At 47.8% G+C, this 18,727-nt stretch overlaps 1 protein-coding gene across 1 annotated transcript in view; it reads right to left on the bottom strand.

The window, feature by feature from the left end:
• The window catches only part of GRAP (GRB2 related adaptor protein), a 32,721-nt gene extending 16,160 nt beyond the window's left edge, over nucleotides 1-16,561 (bottom strand). The window contains exons 1-3 of the mRNA XM_028706769.2: nucleotides 16,237-16,561; nucleotides 8,543-8,640; nucleotides 4,942-5,064 (exon numbers count right to left, since the gene is read on the bottom strand). Coding sequence (XP_028562602.2) covers nucleotides 4,942-5,064; nucleotides 8,543-8,640; nucleotides 16,237-16,314 — 299 coding nt within the window. The 5' untranslated portion in view covers nucleotides 16,315-16,561. The remainder of the gene's footprint in view (nucleotides 1-4,941; nucleotides 5,065-8,542; nucleotides 8,641-16,236) is intronic.
• Between the last annotated feature and the right edge of the window lie 2,166 nt (nucleotides 16,562-18,727).

The raw sequence follows: 18,727 nt of genomic DNA, 5'->3' as shown, positions 1-18,727 counted from the left end.
GTTTTCCTCTTCCAAATACTAGGTGCGTCTTATGGTCTGGTGCGTCTTATAGAGCGAAAAATGCGGTATATCCAGTGCTTTTAAAAGGAAAAGGAAAAGTTGCTGTTGCTCCCCCTGAAGTTGTTACAGAAAGGTGCCACGCTTTGAACATTTGGAAAGAAAAGGCGCTGGTTCTGTGTATCCTTGAGTACACCCAGGAAAAAAAGCACTGCATACAGGATATCTAAAGTATTCTTCCTGTGTTCATCATTGCCAACGCCCTGCATGCAAAACGACAAAGCTTTACAGATACCTGATTATCGTCTTCCAAAGCAACTGCTCTATTCCAAACTTAAAAATGGAAAGCGTAATGCTGGTGGTCAACAAAAGAGGCTTAAAGACTCACTCAAGGCAAATCTTTAAAAATGTAGTATAAACACTGACAACTGGGAAACACTGGCCTGCAAGCGCTCCAGTTGGAGAACAGCCTTGACCAAAGGTGTCATGGGCTTTGAAGACACTCGAATTCAGGACGCAAAGGAGAAACGTGCTAAGAGGAAGGCGCGCTTGGCAAACCCTCACCATGATCAACTCCTGCCTGGAAACCAATGTCCCCACTGTGGAAGGACGTGAGGATCCAGAATTGGCCTCCACAGTCACCTACGGACTCATTGTTAAAGCCGTGTTTATGGAAGACAATCTTACTCAGCTATGAGTGATCGCCAAAGGAGAAGAAGAAGACCCCAGGAGAAAGCCACTGACTAAGGCTAAGAGAGGAAGAGACTTTGGGCTCCTCCACATGTTCCACCTATTGAGCATTTATCCTGAACTGGTTGCACAAAGCTTACGCAGAGGTTGCAATTAATTCTGTCCCTTATTTATTGAGCATTCGCCCCAATTTGTTTGTGAGAAGTTTGTACAATAACAACATCCATCCATTCAGAGACCTGGTCTGAATAGAGATATTGGATTCTTGTCTCATTACACATGCTAAAGCTGTTTTTGGTCATCTGCATACTATCCCTTGCTTTTTCCTGAAGGACTAATTGCAGTCGTTCACAGTCGTCAGCAGGTTTACCATACCCATCTCCTACTACCCTCCTGAGAAAAACCCCAGCCTCCCACTATATATAAGGGTCTGGTGACTTCTGTTTCGGTGTAGCTGAAGAAGTGTGCATGGACACGAAAGCTTATACCCAGAACAAACTTAGTTGGTCTCTAAGGTGCTACTGAACAATTTTTTTCAACATCCATCCAGATTTGCTTGAACAGAGGTTATATGTCTCCCCATTGCTTCATTGTTTATCCCACACTTTATAGTGCATCTCCATCTTAGGTAAAGAGATAAAGAGACCCCTGACCATTAAGTCCAGTCGCGGATGACTCTGGGGTTGCGGCGCTCATCTCCTTTTACTGGCCAAGGGAGCCGGCGTTTGTCCGCAGACAGCTTTCCGGGTCATGTAGCCAGCATGACTAAACCGCTTCTGGCACAACGGAACACCGTGACAGAAACCAGAGCAGTGCACGGAAATGGCGTATACCTTCCTGCCGGAGCGGTACCTATTTATCTACCTGCACTTTGACGTGCTTTTGAACTGCTAGGTTGGCAGGAGCAGGGACCGAGCAACAGGAGCTCACCCCGTCGTGGGGATTCAAACCGCCGACCATCTGATCGGCAAGTCCTAGCCTCTGTGGTTTAGACCATAGCACCACCCATGTCCCTTACTGAACTTAAAGGTAAAGGTAAAGGGAACCCTGACCATTAGGTCCAGTCATGACCGACTCTGGGGTTGCGGCGCTCATCTTGCTTTATTGGCCAAGGGAGCCGGTGTACAGCTTCCGGGTCATGTGGCCAGCATGACTAAGCCGCTTCTGGCGAACCAGAGCAGCGCACGGAAACGCTGTTTACCTTCCCGCTGGAGCGGTACCTATTTATCTACTTGCACTTTCAGGTGCTTTCAAACTGCTAGGTTGGCAGGAGCAGGGACTGAGCAATGGGAGCTCACCCCATCGCGGGGATTTGAACTGCCGACCTTCTGATCGGCAAGCCCTAGGCTCTGTGGTTTAACCCACAACGTCACCCGTGTCCCTTACTGAACTTACTGAACTGCAAAAAGAGTCCATGCTTAGCTTTGCTCTTGGTTTTCTAGGTCTGTGCCCAAGCGCCCCTCCCTCGCACTTTCCCCATGAAAACCCACCCTTTACTGCTGAAAACAATTCCGTAGAAAACCCAAACTGCCACTGAAGCGTGGATTTTCCCGGAGAAAGTAGCAGGGGGGAATGAAAGCGCTCTGACATGGACCAGGAAAGTGTGGATCTGTGCCTAGAATAATTAAGCGTGGTTGAGCCCCTGGTGTTCCCGTGCCTCCATCCCTGTCCATCATTATGCGAAATGCCCTCCACCCCCCCAAAAAGACCACCCAGTATGGCAGAAAGGAGGCTACTAAATTTAGCTCTAGAAAAGATCAGCAGGTGTTTGGGAACAGTTCGTCCGTCCAGATGATTTGCATGAACCTTAAGGCAGCCAAGAGATACAGCTTATCATTTGAAAAAGCCACTTGGATTATTTGTGGTGCATTGAGAGCGCCCTCTGGTGCTCTCAGATACAAACAACTCTCAGTCTACACAACAAGGGTCTGGAAACCAAGCCTTAAGGCAGGCATAGGCAAACTCGGCCCTCCAGATGTTTTGGGACTACAAGTCCCATCATCCCTGACCACTGGTCTTGTTAGCTAGGGATCATGGGAGTTGTAGTCCCAAAACATCTGGAGGGCTGAGTTTGCCTATGCCTGCCTTAAGAGGAACAGTTAAGAGAGCTGGGTATGTTTAGCCTGGAAAAGAGGAGAGGAGAGAGCCTATATATCTATAAAGCGCTGTCATACAGAGGATGGAGGAAGGTTGCTTTCTCCTGCTCTGGACTCGAACCCATGGCTTCAACTTACAAGAAAGGAGATTCCGAGGAAACTTTCTGACGGTAAGAGCTGTTTGACAATGGAATGGTCTCCCTTGGGAGTTTGTGGACTCCCCTTCCTTGGAGTTTTTTAAGCAGGGGTTGGAAAGCCGTCTGGCATGGATTGCATGGGGTTCGACTAGATGACCTTTGGGACCCCTTCCGATTCTAGGATTCTATGACAAGCTAAAAAAAGGTAAAGGACCCCTGATAGTTAAGTCCAGTCGCAGACGACTCTGGGGTTGTGGCGCTCATCTTGCTTTATTGGCCGAGGGAGCCGGCGTACAGCTTCCAGGTCATGTGGCCAGCATGACTAAGCCACTTCTGGCGAACCAGAGCAGCGCACGGAAACGCCATTTACCTTCCCAGTGGAGTGGTACCTATTTATCTACTTGCACTTTGACGTGCTATCGAACTGCTAGGTTGGCAGGAGCTGGGACCGAACAACGGGAGCTCACCCCGTTGCAGGGATTCGAACCGCCGACCTTCTGATCGGCAAGCCCAAGAGGCTCAGTGGTTTAAACCACAACTGGAGAAAGAATATTAGGGGCACATGATGTCCTCCCCTTTATTTTCACAGACATTTCTGCCCTTTCTGGACTCTGGTTCCGCATGCTCAGCACCCTCATCTGCAACAGCCGATGCACAATTTCTATATTGGTACCGTTTTTGCATATTTGCATTTATTTATTTGGATGTTGCATGAGTTCTCTTTCGGGGAAAGCTCTCCCAAGGCAGCATATGGTCAGCAGGTCATCTGTTTGAGGGAACCAGTGTGTGGTGGGACTTCCCTTGCCCTCCTGGGGTAGATAATGTCCTGTATCTGATCTGGGGTGGTGGAAGGGAGTTATGAAATGCTGTGGAGAAGGGATTGCTCTTTAAGACAAGCAGAACCACTCCTGACATCAGCTGTAACTGTAGCCTGAGTTTGAGCTTGCTTTCCCCTCCTCCCACCCACACATTTTTCCTTGTGTGCCATGTCTGTTTCAGATTGTGAGCCATATTAGCACTGATTTTTGTGTGGCGAGTTCCCTCCACCCCCCCCAGTGGAAATAAAGACACATGACACAATTATTAAGGTTAATGGGCTAAAAAAGGCCACAACTTTATTGGTTACAGGTGATGAGCAGTATTGGCTTAGGCATTGGTCCTAACCGACTATATCTGACTCCAGCCCGTCCACTTGAAGTCTGGGAAGGGTTAACCACCAGTAGGGGGAGTCCTGCTGAGGCACATCAACTAGGAACTCCCCCGGGGTCACCGATAGGGGGCGTGCCTTAGGCCCTCACCTCCCCAGTCTTCGGACAGGACCACGCCCCCCGGAATCCTTTACCAGACTACCCTTCAAAATGTGGGGGAGGTGATGGCGCTTCCTCCCCTCTTCCATCTAAAGAACAATACCAATGCCTAACCGCCAATACTCAGAAAGTTGTGATGATTTGCTACGAGGTAGGCGAAAACCCAGTGGCTGGTGCCAATTTGCCAAGTGGAAAAATTCCTACCAGGCCCCTCAATGGCGACCAACCAAGGTCCATAGCAAGGTCAAGGACCGAAAACCTTATAGGGCGGGAGGGTGGGAAACAGGAACAGCTGGTAGGCGGGGAAAGAGGGAGATCCCTGGCTGCGCGTGCATTTAAATTGGGCAGGCCACTCCCACACAGTCAGCCGATTGTCTGACCAGGGGATGACACGCCCGGGGATTCCCCAATCGCGCAGGGGCTGGGCTCCAGCCCCGCGCGCATGGTGGGGCAGTGAAGCCCGCAATCCCACCTCCTCTGCAGGGCGGAAGTGGCTTTGTAAGCTCCCCTGGCAGCTTTTGGGGCTCAAGGCGGGTGGTACTATAAATGTTGCAATAGAAAGAATTCAATGGGCTTTTAAATCATTGGAGGGGGGACACACACACACACACACACACCATAACTACTGAGAACAAGATAAGACAACCAAAACAGGCAGCTTCCAAACCACACATAAAAAGCCTGTTATCTGCCGCACCTCGAGATTTGACTTACTTCACTGAGATGGAGAAATCTCCTGGGCTGCTCTCACTTTCCCGGATAAGGAAAGCTCCCTGGAAATTACGTTTCAAGAGAACGTCCTCAGCTGCTTGCCTGGACAGCTTTCCGGAATACCACCTGGGTGAGAGAGCCAAGAAAAGAGGTGATCAGTGATAGGCGGGCAAGAGTCATAATAAATAATCATAATAAAAATTATTTATACCCCGCCATCCCCGGCCAGAGCCGGGCTCAGGGCAGCTAACACCAATAAAATCACAATAAAAACATAATAGGGGGAAAAGAAAAAGAAGAAAAAAGCCAATTTAAATACAGGTTAAAATGCAATTTAAAATGCAGCCTCATTTTAAAAGTCAAAACCATAAGGGGAGGGAAACATAAGGGTCAGACTGAGTCCAAACCAAAGGCCTGGTGGATCAGCTCTGTCTTGCAGGCCCTGCGGAAAGATGTCAAGTCCTGCAGGGCCCTAGTCTCTTGTGACAGAGCGTTCCACCAAGTCGGGGCCAGTACTGAAAAGGCCCTGGCCCTAGTTGAGACCAATCTAACCACCTTGCGACTTGGGACCGCCAAAGTGTTGTCATTTGTGGACCTTAAGGTCCTCCACGGGGCATACCAGGAGAGGCAGTCCCGTAGGTACGAGGGTCCTAGGCCGCATAGAGTAGAGGGCCAAAGAGTTGAGACCATTATTTTTCCGCTCTGAGATCACCTGCCACAGTGTCAAGGCCATGGACAAGGTCTCCTAGTTTGGGCGAGTGAATCCATAATCACCAGGAACAGAAAGGGTTGGGGAACAAGCAGGAGACAGAGCGGAATATTGCAAGCCAAGCTGTCTTTGGAATAATGTGAAGAACGGGATCTCCAAGGAAGTTGGATTCAGGCACTGGGCCCGTTGGCAGACCGACTCTGCGTTACAAAGACTTCTGGAAATGTGACATGAAGGTTGGCAACCAGGGCTGTCTTAAGCATATCCGGCGCCATCGTACAAAGCTCCCTCCGGCACACCCCCTCCGTTTCCTAGAGGTTTTTTTAGGGAGGAGGGCGCTGCCAGCAGGGCTGGAGGAGGCGGGCAGCGGCTGGAGGGTGACTCCTCTAGCGGGGAAGAGGGGGAGGCTGGACGCAGTGCCTTCCAGCTCAGCTGGCTGCTCTGTGCCATGGTGACCATGGCAGATGGAGGCTCTGGGTGCAGCGCTGCTTCATGGCATGGCAGAGGCAGGTGAGGGCGGCGAGCTGATGCCACGAGGTGCCACGTATAGCCTCCGTGTGATGGCCTGGGAATCTGATTCAGAGGCTGAACCTGAGGAATCCCAGCCTGCACAGGAGTCCCCACCTCCAGGGCCGGCTGAGCCGGGGCAAGGGTTTGAACCTGAAGGGCCCTCACCTGTGCCAGATCCTCAGGAGCAGACACCAGCTGAATCCACTCTGGCTCCGGAGGTGATCAAGGACCCATTGCCTGCAGGTGCTCCTCTCCTAGCCCTGTCAGGGGAAGGTGAGGTTGCCTCTGGGTCCAGTAACCCTCCAGCCTCTCCTGAGCTGCAGAGGCTCAGGGCAGAGAGGCAGAGGGAATTAAGTTCTTGCAGGAGGAGTGCTTGCCTCCAGGCCAGGAGAGGCGAGTCACCTGTGGACCGGGGCCGCCCTATGCCTCAGAGGAGATCAAGGCCAGTCAGCCCAGTCCCAGGTTGCAGGAGCAACATCGTTGGTAACCTGTTCCTGCCAGCACCCTGTCCTGCTCTTCCAGAGTTCCTGACCACGCCCGGCTCCTTGCCTTGGACCCCGTTTCGTCCTTGACAGACAACCTCCATACCCTCGACCTAGGACCGGACTCAGACCACGTCGCACGGTAACCCCCCCCCCTGGGACCAGCACACTCCGCCTCTTCTCTGGCACCCTCTAGAACTTGGCGCCCTGCGCCACTAGCCTCTATGGGTAAGACGGCCCTGTTGGCAACATCAACCCGCCGTGTGGAAATCTCTAGCAGAGGATTGGAGACAGACAGGTTGTGCATCCATAGCAGTGATCAGAGGAAGAATAAGCGCTAGAAGGAGCGCAGAGAGAAGAAACGCCCTGGTGCATCTGCAGTAGCAAAACCGGACGCCTTCACCTGCCCCAGATGCAACAAAACATGTCTCTCCCGTATTGGTTTCTACAACCACAGCTGGTGCTGTGGGACTTGCTTCTGAGTAAAATGCTTAGGATTGCAGTAAGACTGCACAGTCTTTACCCAGTGACCTGGGAATCATAGGCTAGTTCACCTGGGAGTGAAACGCAAGGGTTTGGCCTTGGTGTTGGGGGCAGAGACGGAACAGCGATCGCGTTGGTGTACCTCCAAACCTGCCCTCCAACCACCTCCCTGACTGAGCTGGTGGAAGCGGTCTCTGGTGTGGTGTCAGGGAATCCCAGGACACTTCTGGGGGACCTCAAAATCCATGTTGATGCTGCCTTGTCTGGGCCGGCTCAGGACCTCATGGTGTCATAGAAAAATCTGGCCACCAGGACAACCATGGGGCTGTTGCAATACGCTGAGGACCCAACACATACTGTGGGTTGCACCCTAGATCTGGTTTTCTTTACAGAGGAGATTGGGAAGAACACTAGTCATCACCCTTCGAGAGGAAGGATGGGATAGAAATGGGATAAGATAAAATAAATAACAGACCCAAACAATTACCTGTATTTTTGGACTCTCTTAAGGAGGGCATGGCTAGGGGTTGTCCTTATTGTTGTGGCTGTGGTGGTTGTGATTATGAGTCCAACTGACTGGAAAACAACCACCACCACAATAATTGCAATGAAGCAACACGCTCAGTTCTGGTCTGCTCCTGGGCTTTTAACCAAGAGTCTGATCTTCTGAAATCCTGGAGCCAAGGCACAGAAGTGAAATGTACCAACTCTTGTTTTGAAATAAAATCAAGTACCATAAAATAAATGCCAAGGCTGTATCTGCCCTAGGCAATATTTAAGCAAGCTTTCCTTGGGAACTAGTGTAGGATGGGATAGGGGTGAAAGAAAATTTGTCCAGCGTTAATGCATTTGCTTACTTGTTTGTTCCAGAGAAATACAACGTCCACCCACAAGCTAATGTCTTTTGCATCTTGTTCATTCATTGCCCTGCCCTCTTCCCCCCTTCCAAGTGCTGATTTATTGTGGATTCTTGAAAGAAGAACACTTGCAGCAGGTGCAAAATGCAATTGTCAAATGCGATGGGGCGATGTTCAGGGCAAAACCCTGTGGCCCGCCAGATTTTGTTGCTGGGCTACAACTCCCATCATCCCTGAGTATTGGCTACGCAGGATGGGGCCGATAGGAATTGGGAGTCCAGCAATGTTTGGAGGGTCCATAACTTCCCCACCCCCACCTTAAATCTTCTCAGTCTTCACCAGTTGGATGGTATTGGTGTGTCCGGCTGCTGTTAAATGCGCAGCAGCCTTTGGGCCACTGGGACAGGGTTGGTCTGGGTTAAGCTGTGCTGAGTTCAGAGCTTCTCAGGAGGAAAGACATCTGGGTTTGTTTTCCTGGCAAGGTTACCGTACTTTTAAAAGACTAAGCGATCCATAAACACTTTGAAATAAATCAAGGAAAGGAACAAGCTGGTGCTGCTTACGGGTGAGGTTTCATTTTGATGTAGTTTTTGGGGATGAATCCTTCGGTGCCGAAGAGTTCAGCTTTGTACCAGTTCAGGTCATCTTCCATGTTCAGGATCTGCGGAATCCAAAAGAGAGAAAAAGGAGCAGCTGTTAGCTTGAAAGCACTGCCGGATTTATGTACAGTGGTGCCTCACAAGACGAAATTAATTCGTTCTGCGAGTTTTTTCGTCTTGCGAATTTTTCGTCTTGCGAAGCACGGTTTTGGAAAAGTTTTGGAAAAGCTTCAAAAATCACCAAAGTCTTCAAAAACCTCAAAAAAGGCTACCACACTGCGTGCTATGAGTTGCTCCTCGAAGTCAAGTCGCAACTGTATTAACGGTTTTAAGAAAAAGGAAACAAACTTGCAAGACGTTTTCATCTTGCGAAGCAAGCCCGTATGGAAATTCGTCTTGCGAAGCAACTCAAAAAACCAAAAACCCTTTCGTCTTGCGAGTTTTTCGTCTTGCGAGGCATTCGTCTTGCGAGGTACCACTGTATAAGCTAAACAAGCTATAGCTAAGGGTCCCACTCTCTTGGGGCCCCCAAAAAAATTATACCGAAAGAAAGAAATACCATCTTTTACACTCACTAAGCGTAACAAAGGTACAAAGGTCTGCTGTCTCAATAAACAGTGTGCACTACTATGGCGATATTGATATTATATTTAAAAAATGCATTGTATTAACTACAATTGTATTGTACAGGTTATAACACTTAATTTCATATTAATCAAGCTATTTATAATTATTAGTAGTTTGCATCATATATACTGACTGATCTATCCTTGATGGCCTGCACAAAGTCTCTCTCCCCTCACGGTCTAAGTCACCCAGAATGCAACCTAGCCGAGTGGGGATTTCAACCCTATTCTACCACCCTAACCACTACACCACACTGCCCCTCTGTAGGACAGCATTTGGGCTCTTTCTTTAGAACTGGACAACCTGAGCAGTTTATGTGTACATATGCAACTAACCTGCACCCTTGAAACGTCAGGTGCTCCATTTGCTGTTCTGGCTGATTCCCCCCACTCACTCACCCCCCCCCCCCATGTTATTATGAAAAGAGCGGCTCTCAGCTGCGAAAACAGGAACTGAGATTTCTCTGGGGGACTCTCTGGGCACCGAAAGAATTCCCCTGGTGACCAGCAGAGCAGAGCGGGCTGCAGACAAGCTGATGCAAAACAGGAAGGAGCCATCAGGGTCGTGAGAACATTTGGGCTGTAGAGATGGAAGGGACCCGAGGGTCATCTAGTCCAACCCAGGAATCTCAGCTAAAACATCCATGACAGATGGCCATCCAACCTCTGATGAAAAACCTTCAAGGAAGGAGAGTCCACAACCTCCCGAGGGAGATGGTTTCGCTACTCAAAAGCTCTAAGTTCTTCCCGAAGTTTCATCAGAATCTTCTTTCTTGTAACTTGAAGCCATTGACTTGAGTCGTACTCTTCAGAGAGGGAGAAAATAAGCTTGCTCCATCGTCCTTGAGATGTTTGAAGATGGCTCTCATATCTCCTCTCTGTCTCCTCTTTTCCAGGCTAAACATACCCAGCTCCTTCAACCGTTCCTCATCAGGCTTAGTTTCCAGATCCTTGGCCATCTTGGTTACCCTCCCCTGCACCCGTTCCAACTTGTCAACATCCTTCTTAAACTGTGGCACCCGCTGGAGTTTCTGGGTCAGCTTCAAGGGCAGCCCCGCGTAGAGCGAGTTACAATAATCAAGCCTGGAGGTGACCGTCGCATGGATCATTGTGGCCAGATCAGGGCGAGAAAGGTAAGGGACCAACTACTTAATACGGTGGAGATGGAAAAATGCCACCTTTGCTGTGGCTGCAACCTGCGCCTCCACGGAAAGGTTGAAGCTATTGGTTTGAGTCCTACCCTCCGGAGTAGGGGGAAAAAAGCTTGTTCCATCCTTCATGTGACAGCCCTTCAGGTATTTGAAGATGACCATCTCCTCTTAGTCTCCTCTTTTCCAGGCCAAACATACCCAGCTCCTTCAACCATTCATCATAAGGCTTCGTTTCCAGACCCTTGATCATCTTGGGTCATCCTCCTCTGCACACATTCCAGCTTGTCAATACCCTTCTAAAATTGTGGCATCCAGAATTGGACACAGTATTCTAGGTGTGGTCTTAAAGGTACCTGACCATTAGGTCCAGTCGTGGCCAACTCTGGGATTGCGGCGCTCATCTCGCTTTATTGGCCGAGGGAGCCGGCATACAGCTTCCGGGTCATGACTAAGCCGCTTCTGGCAAACCAGAACAGTTCACAGAAATGCCGTTTACCTTCCCGCCAGAGCGGTACCTATTTATCTACTTGCACTTTGACGTGCTTTTGAACTGCGAGGTTGGCAGGAGCAGGGACCGAGCAACGGGAGCTCACCCCGTTGCGGGGATTCGAACCACCAACCTTCTGATTGGCAAGTCCTAGGCTCTGTGGTTTAACCCACAGCGCCACCGGCACCCCTTAGGTGTGGTCTTACCAAGGCACAATACAGTGCTACTATGACTTCCCTTGATCTGGACTTCTGTTGATGCAGCCTAGAATAGCATTAGCTCTTTTTGCTGCTGCATCTCACTGTGGACTCATGTTAAGCATTCAAATGCCACTGTTGGCTGATGCAGAATTTAGCCATCACAGCAAGCACAAATGCAAGCTTGACCCCACAACCGTGGGTGCCCAGGGCCGTGGGTGCCATGCAACGAAATTTGTGGGTGACCAGCCCCTTCATGGGGAATTTTGTGGGTGCTTGGGCATCAAGGGCCCCAGTGATTTGGCCCCTATGGTGGCAAGCATGGATGAACCAATCCATCAATTTCAGTTCTCCACGGTTCTCAATTTTTCCGATTGCAAATTCATTTCTTTAAATTTCTGCAGTAATTTGTGGGTGTGGGTGTTCAATATCCTCATGAAAAATTACCGGCACATTTTTGCATGTGGGTTTGACAGACAGAGGAAGTGGCAATTTCTAAAAAAACATGGCCATCTGTGTTAAACCGCTTATGAACTGCCTGCTATATAAATGTTGTGTTTCTCAGTTGCATTGATGTGAATTTCATGGTCGTTTTAAAATTGTTATAAAACATTTAAAAGGTCTGTTGACTGCAAGCTGAGAAATGAAGATGATAGCTTATATGAATATTCCCCTCCCTAGGAACCTTCTATCATATGTGGTGGACCTGTCCCAAGGTGAAAGACTTCTGGGAAAAGATTTATAATGAATTGAAAAAAATGTTGAAATATACATTTATAAAGAAACCAGAGGCCTTTCTTCTTGGAATAACAGGTCTGGAATTGCCCAAGAAAGATGTTAAATTATTTTTGTAGGACACAACTGCTGCTTGTATTTTGTTAGCTAAGAAGTGGAAAACCCAAGAATTACCAACAATAGAAGAATGGCAGATGAAGATGATGGATTTTTCGGAGCTAGCCGACCTAACCGGAAGAGTCCGCGACCAGAAGGAGGAGGAGTATCAGGAAGAATGGAAGAAATTTAATGGTTATTTAGTTAAGTTTGTTAAGTTAAATTAACTGGAAATAGCTTGCAGATACTTAATGGGCTTAGGATTTTATTTATGTTAAGTGATGATGTAATATGTTTAATTCTATAAGGTGAAGATTTAAGGATGTTAATGTTTAAGTTAAATTTCATAAAAATTGGGTTTTGGAAAACCGTTAAAAGGACATGCAATGAAATTCAACTAAGGGGAAGCAAGGAAGTCACTTAACAAAGTTAATAACTTTAATTTTCAATAAGGCTATGATCTATGTTTGTTTTGTTTTGTTTGTTTGTTTGTTTGTCTTGTGTGTGTGTGTGTTTTTTATAATATTGTGAAAACCAATAAATTTTTTTGGAAAAATATATATATATATATATGTGAATATTCCCCTCCACATCCATTTCCCCTAATATGATGCATTTCTGTATGTTGCCATGACTAACGTATGTGCAGTTTTGCACATGTGACTTGGTGGGAGAACTGCACTGCAAAATTCGGAGAAGCGTGAATTTTGAAGGATGGCTGTGCTTCAATTTCTGCATTTTGCCCAGAAAGTACAAATCAAAGAAGTTCACTTTTAAAGGTGAACGGAATCAGGTTTCTTCTCCATCTCTAGTAGCCTTGTTTGTCCATCTAGGGTTGTATTGTCAACTCTGACTGGCAGTAGCGATCCAGGGCCTCAGGCAGAGAAAACCGCTTCCCACAACCTTTTCTTACTTGATCCTGAAGACGCCACAAATTGAACCTGTGACTTTTTATACACAAAGCTCTGCCCCTGTGCTATTGTTGCTCCCTGACTCTTGTCAAAGTCTCTTTCAGTCTCTATTTACTTACATCCTTCTTGGCATCGATAGCCCAACTTTCCTTCAAGGTGGCCATTTTATCGTCACAACAACCCTGCGAGGCGGGATAGGGCTGAGAGAGAGAATGATTTGCCCCCAAGTCATCCAGGGGTAGGGACGCGGGTGGCGCTGTGGGTTAAACCACTGAGCCTAGGACTTGCCGATCAGAAGGTCGCGGTTCGAATCCCCGCAATGGGGTGAGCTCCCATTGCTCGGTCCCTGCTCCTGCCAACCTGGCAGTTCGAAAGCACATCAAAGTGCAAGTAGATAAATAGGCACCACTCCAGTGGGAAGGTAAACGGCATTTCCGTGCACTGCTCTGGTTCGCCAGAAGTGGTTTAGTCATGCTGGCCACATGACCTGGAAGCTGTACGGTGGCTTCCTCGGCCAATAAAGCGAGATGAGCACCGCAACCCCAGAGTCGGCCACGACTGGACCTAATGCTCAGGGGTCCCTTTACCTTTACCTTTACATCCAGTGGGGCTTTGTTTCTGAGTGAGGATTTGAACCCTGCTCTCTCTGGCTGTAGTCTAACCCCTACACCAGTATGGAGCTGAATATGCAACATACATTTAAACTTTTGAGGCACATTTAAAGCACACCCCGCCACAAAGAATCCTGGGATCTGTCGTTTGTAAAGGGTGCTGGAAACTGTAGCAATGCATCAACTGGGCAAAGTTGCACACGCAAATATATATGACAGGAAAAATGTGCGCCTGGTGTGAGGAAATGAAACTGACAGATTGGTAAGCCACTCTGAGTAACCTGTGACTGGAAGAATGTGGTATAAATATACTCTTTAAAAAGAAGAAGACGAGTAGCACTAGGGAGATCTGAGTTCAAATCCTCTCACTCAGCCATTATGTTCAGAGTGTGGCCTTGGGTCTCTCTCTCTCTCTCTCTCTCTCTCTCTCTCTCTCTCTCTCTCTCATCTCAGCCTTTCCTGGGAACAATAGTTCGTTCAGGGTGCTGAGAGTCGTTAGGAGACCCCTGTTCCCTTCACAGAGCTACCATTCCCAGAGTTCCCTAGGAAATAGGGACTGAGACTTGACCCAGCCTGGGAACTGTAGCACTGTGAAGTTGCACTGGTGTGTTCAAGCCTGCGAGTTGCGTCAAGGTAAGCTCTACTCCGAGAAGGCCCACTGAAATTAATGGGCATGGCTCATTTAAGCCTGTGAATTTCAGTGGTTCAATGGAGCCCCACTGCCCTGTCCTCGTTAGACTGCTAAAACGAAGAACCCTCTGGGTAGCCAGAAATACCGTAGATGTTGGTGTGAAAGGATGGTGAGTTCAGCGAAACCTCAGCTGAACACCCAAAGCAAACCCCAGGCTGTGCAGCTCAGTGGTTGCTCAGAGACACCAGGTCCTTTAGCTTTGCCAGAGCTGTATTTATGTATAAGCTAAACAAGCTATAGCTTAGGGCCCCACTCTCTTGGCCCCCCCCAAAAAAAAATTAAAGGGAAAAAACACACCTGGATGTACATTTCCAAAATATACAACTGAAAACAAATAAAATAAAACATACATACAGCAACCGTGTTTTGTGTTGTGTTGGCTCCTATGATGTAGCCTGCTCCCTAAAATATCACTGGTTTGCTCCTTTCTATATATAGGGTGCCTACATTCTGCATGGACTGGTGGCATGGCAACATGGGCAAATGGCTTTAGATACCTACAGTGGTACCTCAGGTTACATATGCTTCAGGTTACAGCCTCCGCTAACCCAGAAATAGTGCTTCAGGTTAAGAACTTTGCTTCAAGATAAGAACAGAAATTGTGCTCCGATGGCGCAGCGGCAGCAGGAGGCCCCATTAGCTAAAGTGGTCTTCAGGTTAAGAACAGTTTCAGGTTAAGAACGGACCTCTGGAACGAATTAAGTACTTAACCCGAGGTACCACTGTATTAGGTCCATAAATTACCATATAGCATATATTCAACACAAAAAAACAGTGACAATTTGTTGTTGACAAAGGACAGCTGGACACATAAAGGGCCCCATTACTTTCAGTAGCTTAGGGCCTCATCAAACCTAAATGTGCCTGACTCCAAGTGGTGGATCTCAGGATTATGGTAAAGCCCCTAGAAGATCCTGCAAGCCTGAAGTCTGCCTGTCCCTAGATGAACAAGTCGAACGGACTCCTGGAACAGATTATGTCCAAGAACAAAGGTACCACTGTATATACAACCTGAGCATAAGATGATCACAGCATTAACACTGCAACTGATCTTATTGGTGGGGCACCGGCACTAAGATATACCGGTAGCTCTTGCAACTCAACTCGTTCTTTTGAGATGCTGATGAGGACACTTGAGTGGCCAGTGAAAGTCATTGCCTTACAATGAAACTTGCCTGACCAGGATGGCAACCTCCTCTCTTAGACTGGGATGCAGGATCCCAACAATTGGAAGAGGCTCAGGGCATCATCCAGGCAGACACCCCCCACACAACAAAAATACCCCCCCCACACAACAATACTGTATGTAGATTTGCTCCAAGTGTGTAATTTGCCCAGGTGGTAAACTTGGCTGTCCAAAGATTTTCATTAAATTTTCCACAATACAATAAAATAGTATCTAAAACACATAGAATCAAAAAGACAAGAGAGAGAGGAGAGGAAAACAAGAAAAGAAAGGGGGAAAGAGAAGAAAAATGAAGAAGAAGAAGAAGAAGAAGAAGAAGAAGAAGAAGAAGAAGAAGAAGAAGAAAGGAATAGAGAGACAGGACATATTAAAAAAACACACCAACAATAATATTAATACTAATAATCATAATAAAACATAAAATTATATGAATGTAGCTATCATTAATTACTGTATTTTCCCGTCTATAAGATGTCCCCATGTATAAGACGCCCGCTATTTTTGGGGACTCAGATTTAAGAAAATGGGGGGGATGTATCTGTGTATAAGATGCCCCCTAATTTTTGAGATTATTTTTTAGGGGGGGGGACCTAGTCTTATACATGGAAAAATACGGTATATCTTAATTTTCAATACACACACAAAGAATCTAGATTCAGGTAGGTAGACGTGTTGGTCTGATGCAGTCGAAATAATTTTTGTAAAAATAGTCCAGTAGGACCTTAGAGACCAACTAAGTTTGTTCTAGGTATAAGCCTTCGTGTGCATGCAGACCTAGAACACTTGTTCTAGGTATATACCTAGAGCAAACTTAGTTGGTCTCTAAGGTGCTACTGGACAATTTTTTTAATTTTTTTATTTCGACATACAAAGAAGCGAGTCGTCCCAGCTCTCACAGATCCCTCTCCAGATGGCAAACTTGGTCATCATCATCATCATCATCATCATTACAGTACAGCAACAATACCTTCAGGGTGTCGCCCTTCTTAAATGGCAATTCGTCCTTCTCATCAGCCTGGAAGTTGTACAAGGCCACGGCCTCCATCCTCGCTCTGGGTCCTCCTCCGAGCCGGGAGGGGCCTCGAAAAATATACCTCCCCTGCTTGTTCAACCTTGTTGGCGTTCTGCAGCTGAAACCTCGAAGGCTATCTCGCTAATCCAGCGACCGGTGGGAGGTGGCGGCAGATAGATGAATATATGTATTTTGAGAAGCTGTGGGTCCAGCTTTCTTCTGTCTCATCAGCTCACAAACACCCCAGAGTTTTGCTTTCTGTCTCTTAGGGCAGGCCCCGGAGTTGGTTAAGTGAAGTGAGAGAAGAAGATTAAAGGAAGCGGGGGGGACGGGGACCATGTGTGAAATGAGACAGGAAATGTATTTGAATAAGGTTGCCTTTGAGGGTGTAGTTGTGGGACAGAGAGATGGGACCAGGAAATGACAGCTGCAAAGAGTGACCCCTTGCCTTGTGTCCCAAGGGGGATTTCCTCCTCTTTACCCAGTGGGAGTAGGGCTGCCAACTTCTTTGTTGATCTCTGCTCTTGTGCTCTTAACAGTTGCTTGATCTCCAAGTACAGTATTTGATTAAGAAGATCTCTGCCCCCCCCCTCTCATTTAAGTCTGGACTGCTGGTTTCTGCTGTAAATTGTGCTGCTATTAAAGGCATAGGAACAGGCCAGGCTTTCCCCCCCTAGTCAGTTGGCAACCAGAGGTGCAATCCTGTTTTTAAAGGCAAGGGATCTCTCCTGCTCATTTGAATTAAATAAAAAATCTGCCTCCTAGTGGAAGACGCCCCCCCCCCCAGTTCAAATCTCAACCCAGCAATGGACTCGCTGCCATATTGCAGCCTTGATCTTTCCTCCCACATCTGTAGCATGGGGAGAATAACACCAGCCTGCCACCAGGGCTGGCGTCAAAAGTCTGACAAATTTTGAAAGGTGCCCGTGTGTCTGTTTGCATATCTTTCAGAAAGGTTTTGTTGTTCTGCCTTTAAATGCAAACTGGATCAAATCCACACACCCTGCCCTACATCCTTACCACACCTGCTGCATTTTACCACCTGAGGCAGCTGCCTCAATCTTTCTAATTCAAGGGCTGGCTATGAGCCTAACTGCCAAATGAATATACTGTACTGAAAAGCCAGCATTATTTTGTACCTTTATATCTGCAGGACTTGGCTTGGACACAAGGGGGCAGATGTGTCTGCACACAGTGATGTTTGAGGCACAATGAGAACACTCACATAGAATCATCGAATTGTAGTGGTGGAAGGGACCCAAGGGTCATCTAGTCCAACCCCCTGGAATGCAGGAATCTCAGCCAAAGCATCCATGGCAGATGGCCATCCAACTTCTTCTTGAAAACCCCCAAGGAAGGGAGTCCACAACCTCCTGAGAGAGACCATTCCCCTGTCAAACAGCTCTTACTGTCAAAATGTTCTTCCTGCTGTTTCTTGTAATGTGACAGTCCTTGAGATGTTTGAAGATGGCTCTCATATCTCCTCTCTCAGTCTCCTCTTTTCCAGGCTGAACATACCCAGCTTCCTCCACCATTCCTCCTAAGACTTCGTTTCCAGACCCTTGGCCATCTTGGTCGCCCTCCTCTGCAAACGTTCCAGCTTGTCAATCTCCTTCTAAAATTGTGGTGCCCAGAACTAGACACAGTGCCCCAGGTGTGGTCTGACCAAGGCAGAAGAGAGTGGTACTATGACTTCCCTTGATCTGGACATTAGAGTTCTGTTGATGCAGCCTAGCAGAGCATTATCTCTTTTTGCTGCTGCATCACACTGTGGACAGTGGGACGCGGGTGGCGCTGTGGGTTAAACCACAGAGCCTAGGACTTGCCGATCAGAAGGTTGGCAGTTCGAATCCCCGCAATGGGGTGAGCTCCCGTTGTTCAATCCCAGCTCTTGCCCACCTAGCAGTTCGAAAGCACCTCAAAGTGCAAGTAGATAAATAGGTGGGAAGGCAAGCGGCGTTTCCGTGCACTGCTCTGGTTTGCGAGAAGTGGCTTAGTCATGCTGACCACATGACCTGGAAGCTGTACGCCGGCTCCCTCGGCCAGTAAAGCGAGATGAGCGCCGCAACCCCAGAGTCAATCACGACTGGACCTAATGGTCAGGGGTCCCTTTACCTTTACCCTTACACACTGTGGACTCGTGTTCAGCTTGTGATCCACTAAGACCCCTAGATCCCTTTCACACGTGCTGCTAGTGAACCAGGTGTCCCCCATCTTATATTTGTGCATCTGGTTCTTTCTGCCTAAATGCAGAACCTTCCATTTGTCCCTACTGAAATTCATTTTGTTAGCTTGGACCCAGTTCTCCAGTCTGTTAAGGTCATTTTGAATTCTGATTCTGTCTTCTACGGCATTAGCTACCCCTCCCAGTTTGGTGTCATCTGCAAATTGGATGAGTATCCCCTCCATTCCTTCATCCAAGTGGTTCATAAAGACATTAGATCCT

Source organism: Podarcis muralis, chromosome 14, assembly GCF_964188315.1.
Source record: "Podarcis muralis chromosome 14, rPodMur119.hap1.1, whole genome shotgun sequence".
Taxonomy (NCBI): domain Eukaryota; kingdom Metazoa; phylum Chordata; class Lepidosauria; order Squamata; family Lacertidae; genus Podarcis; species Podarcis muralis.
Note: the sequence above shows the minus strand (reverse complement) of the source record. Positions and strands in the feature narration are given on the sequence as shown.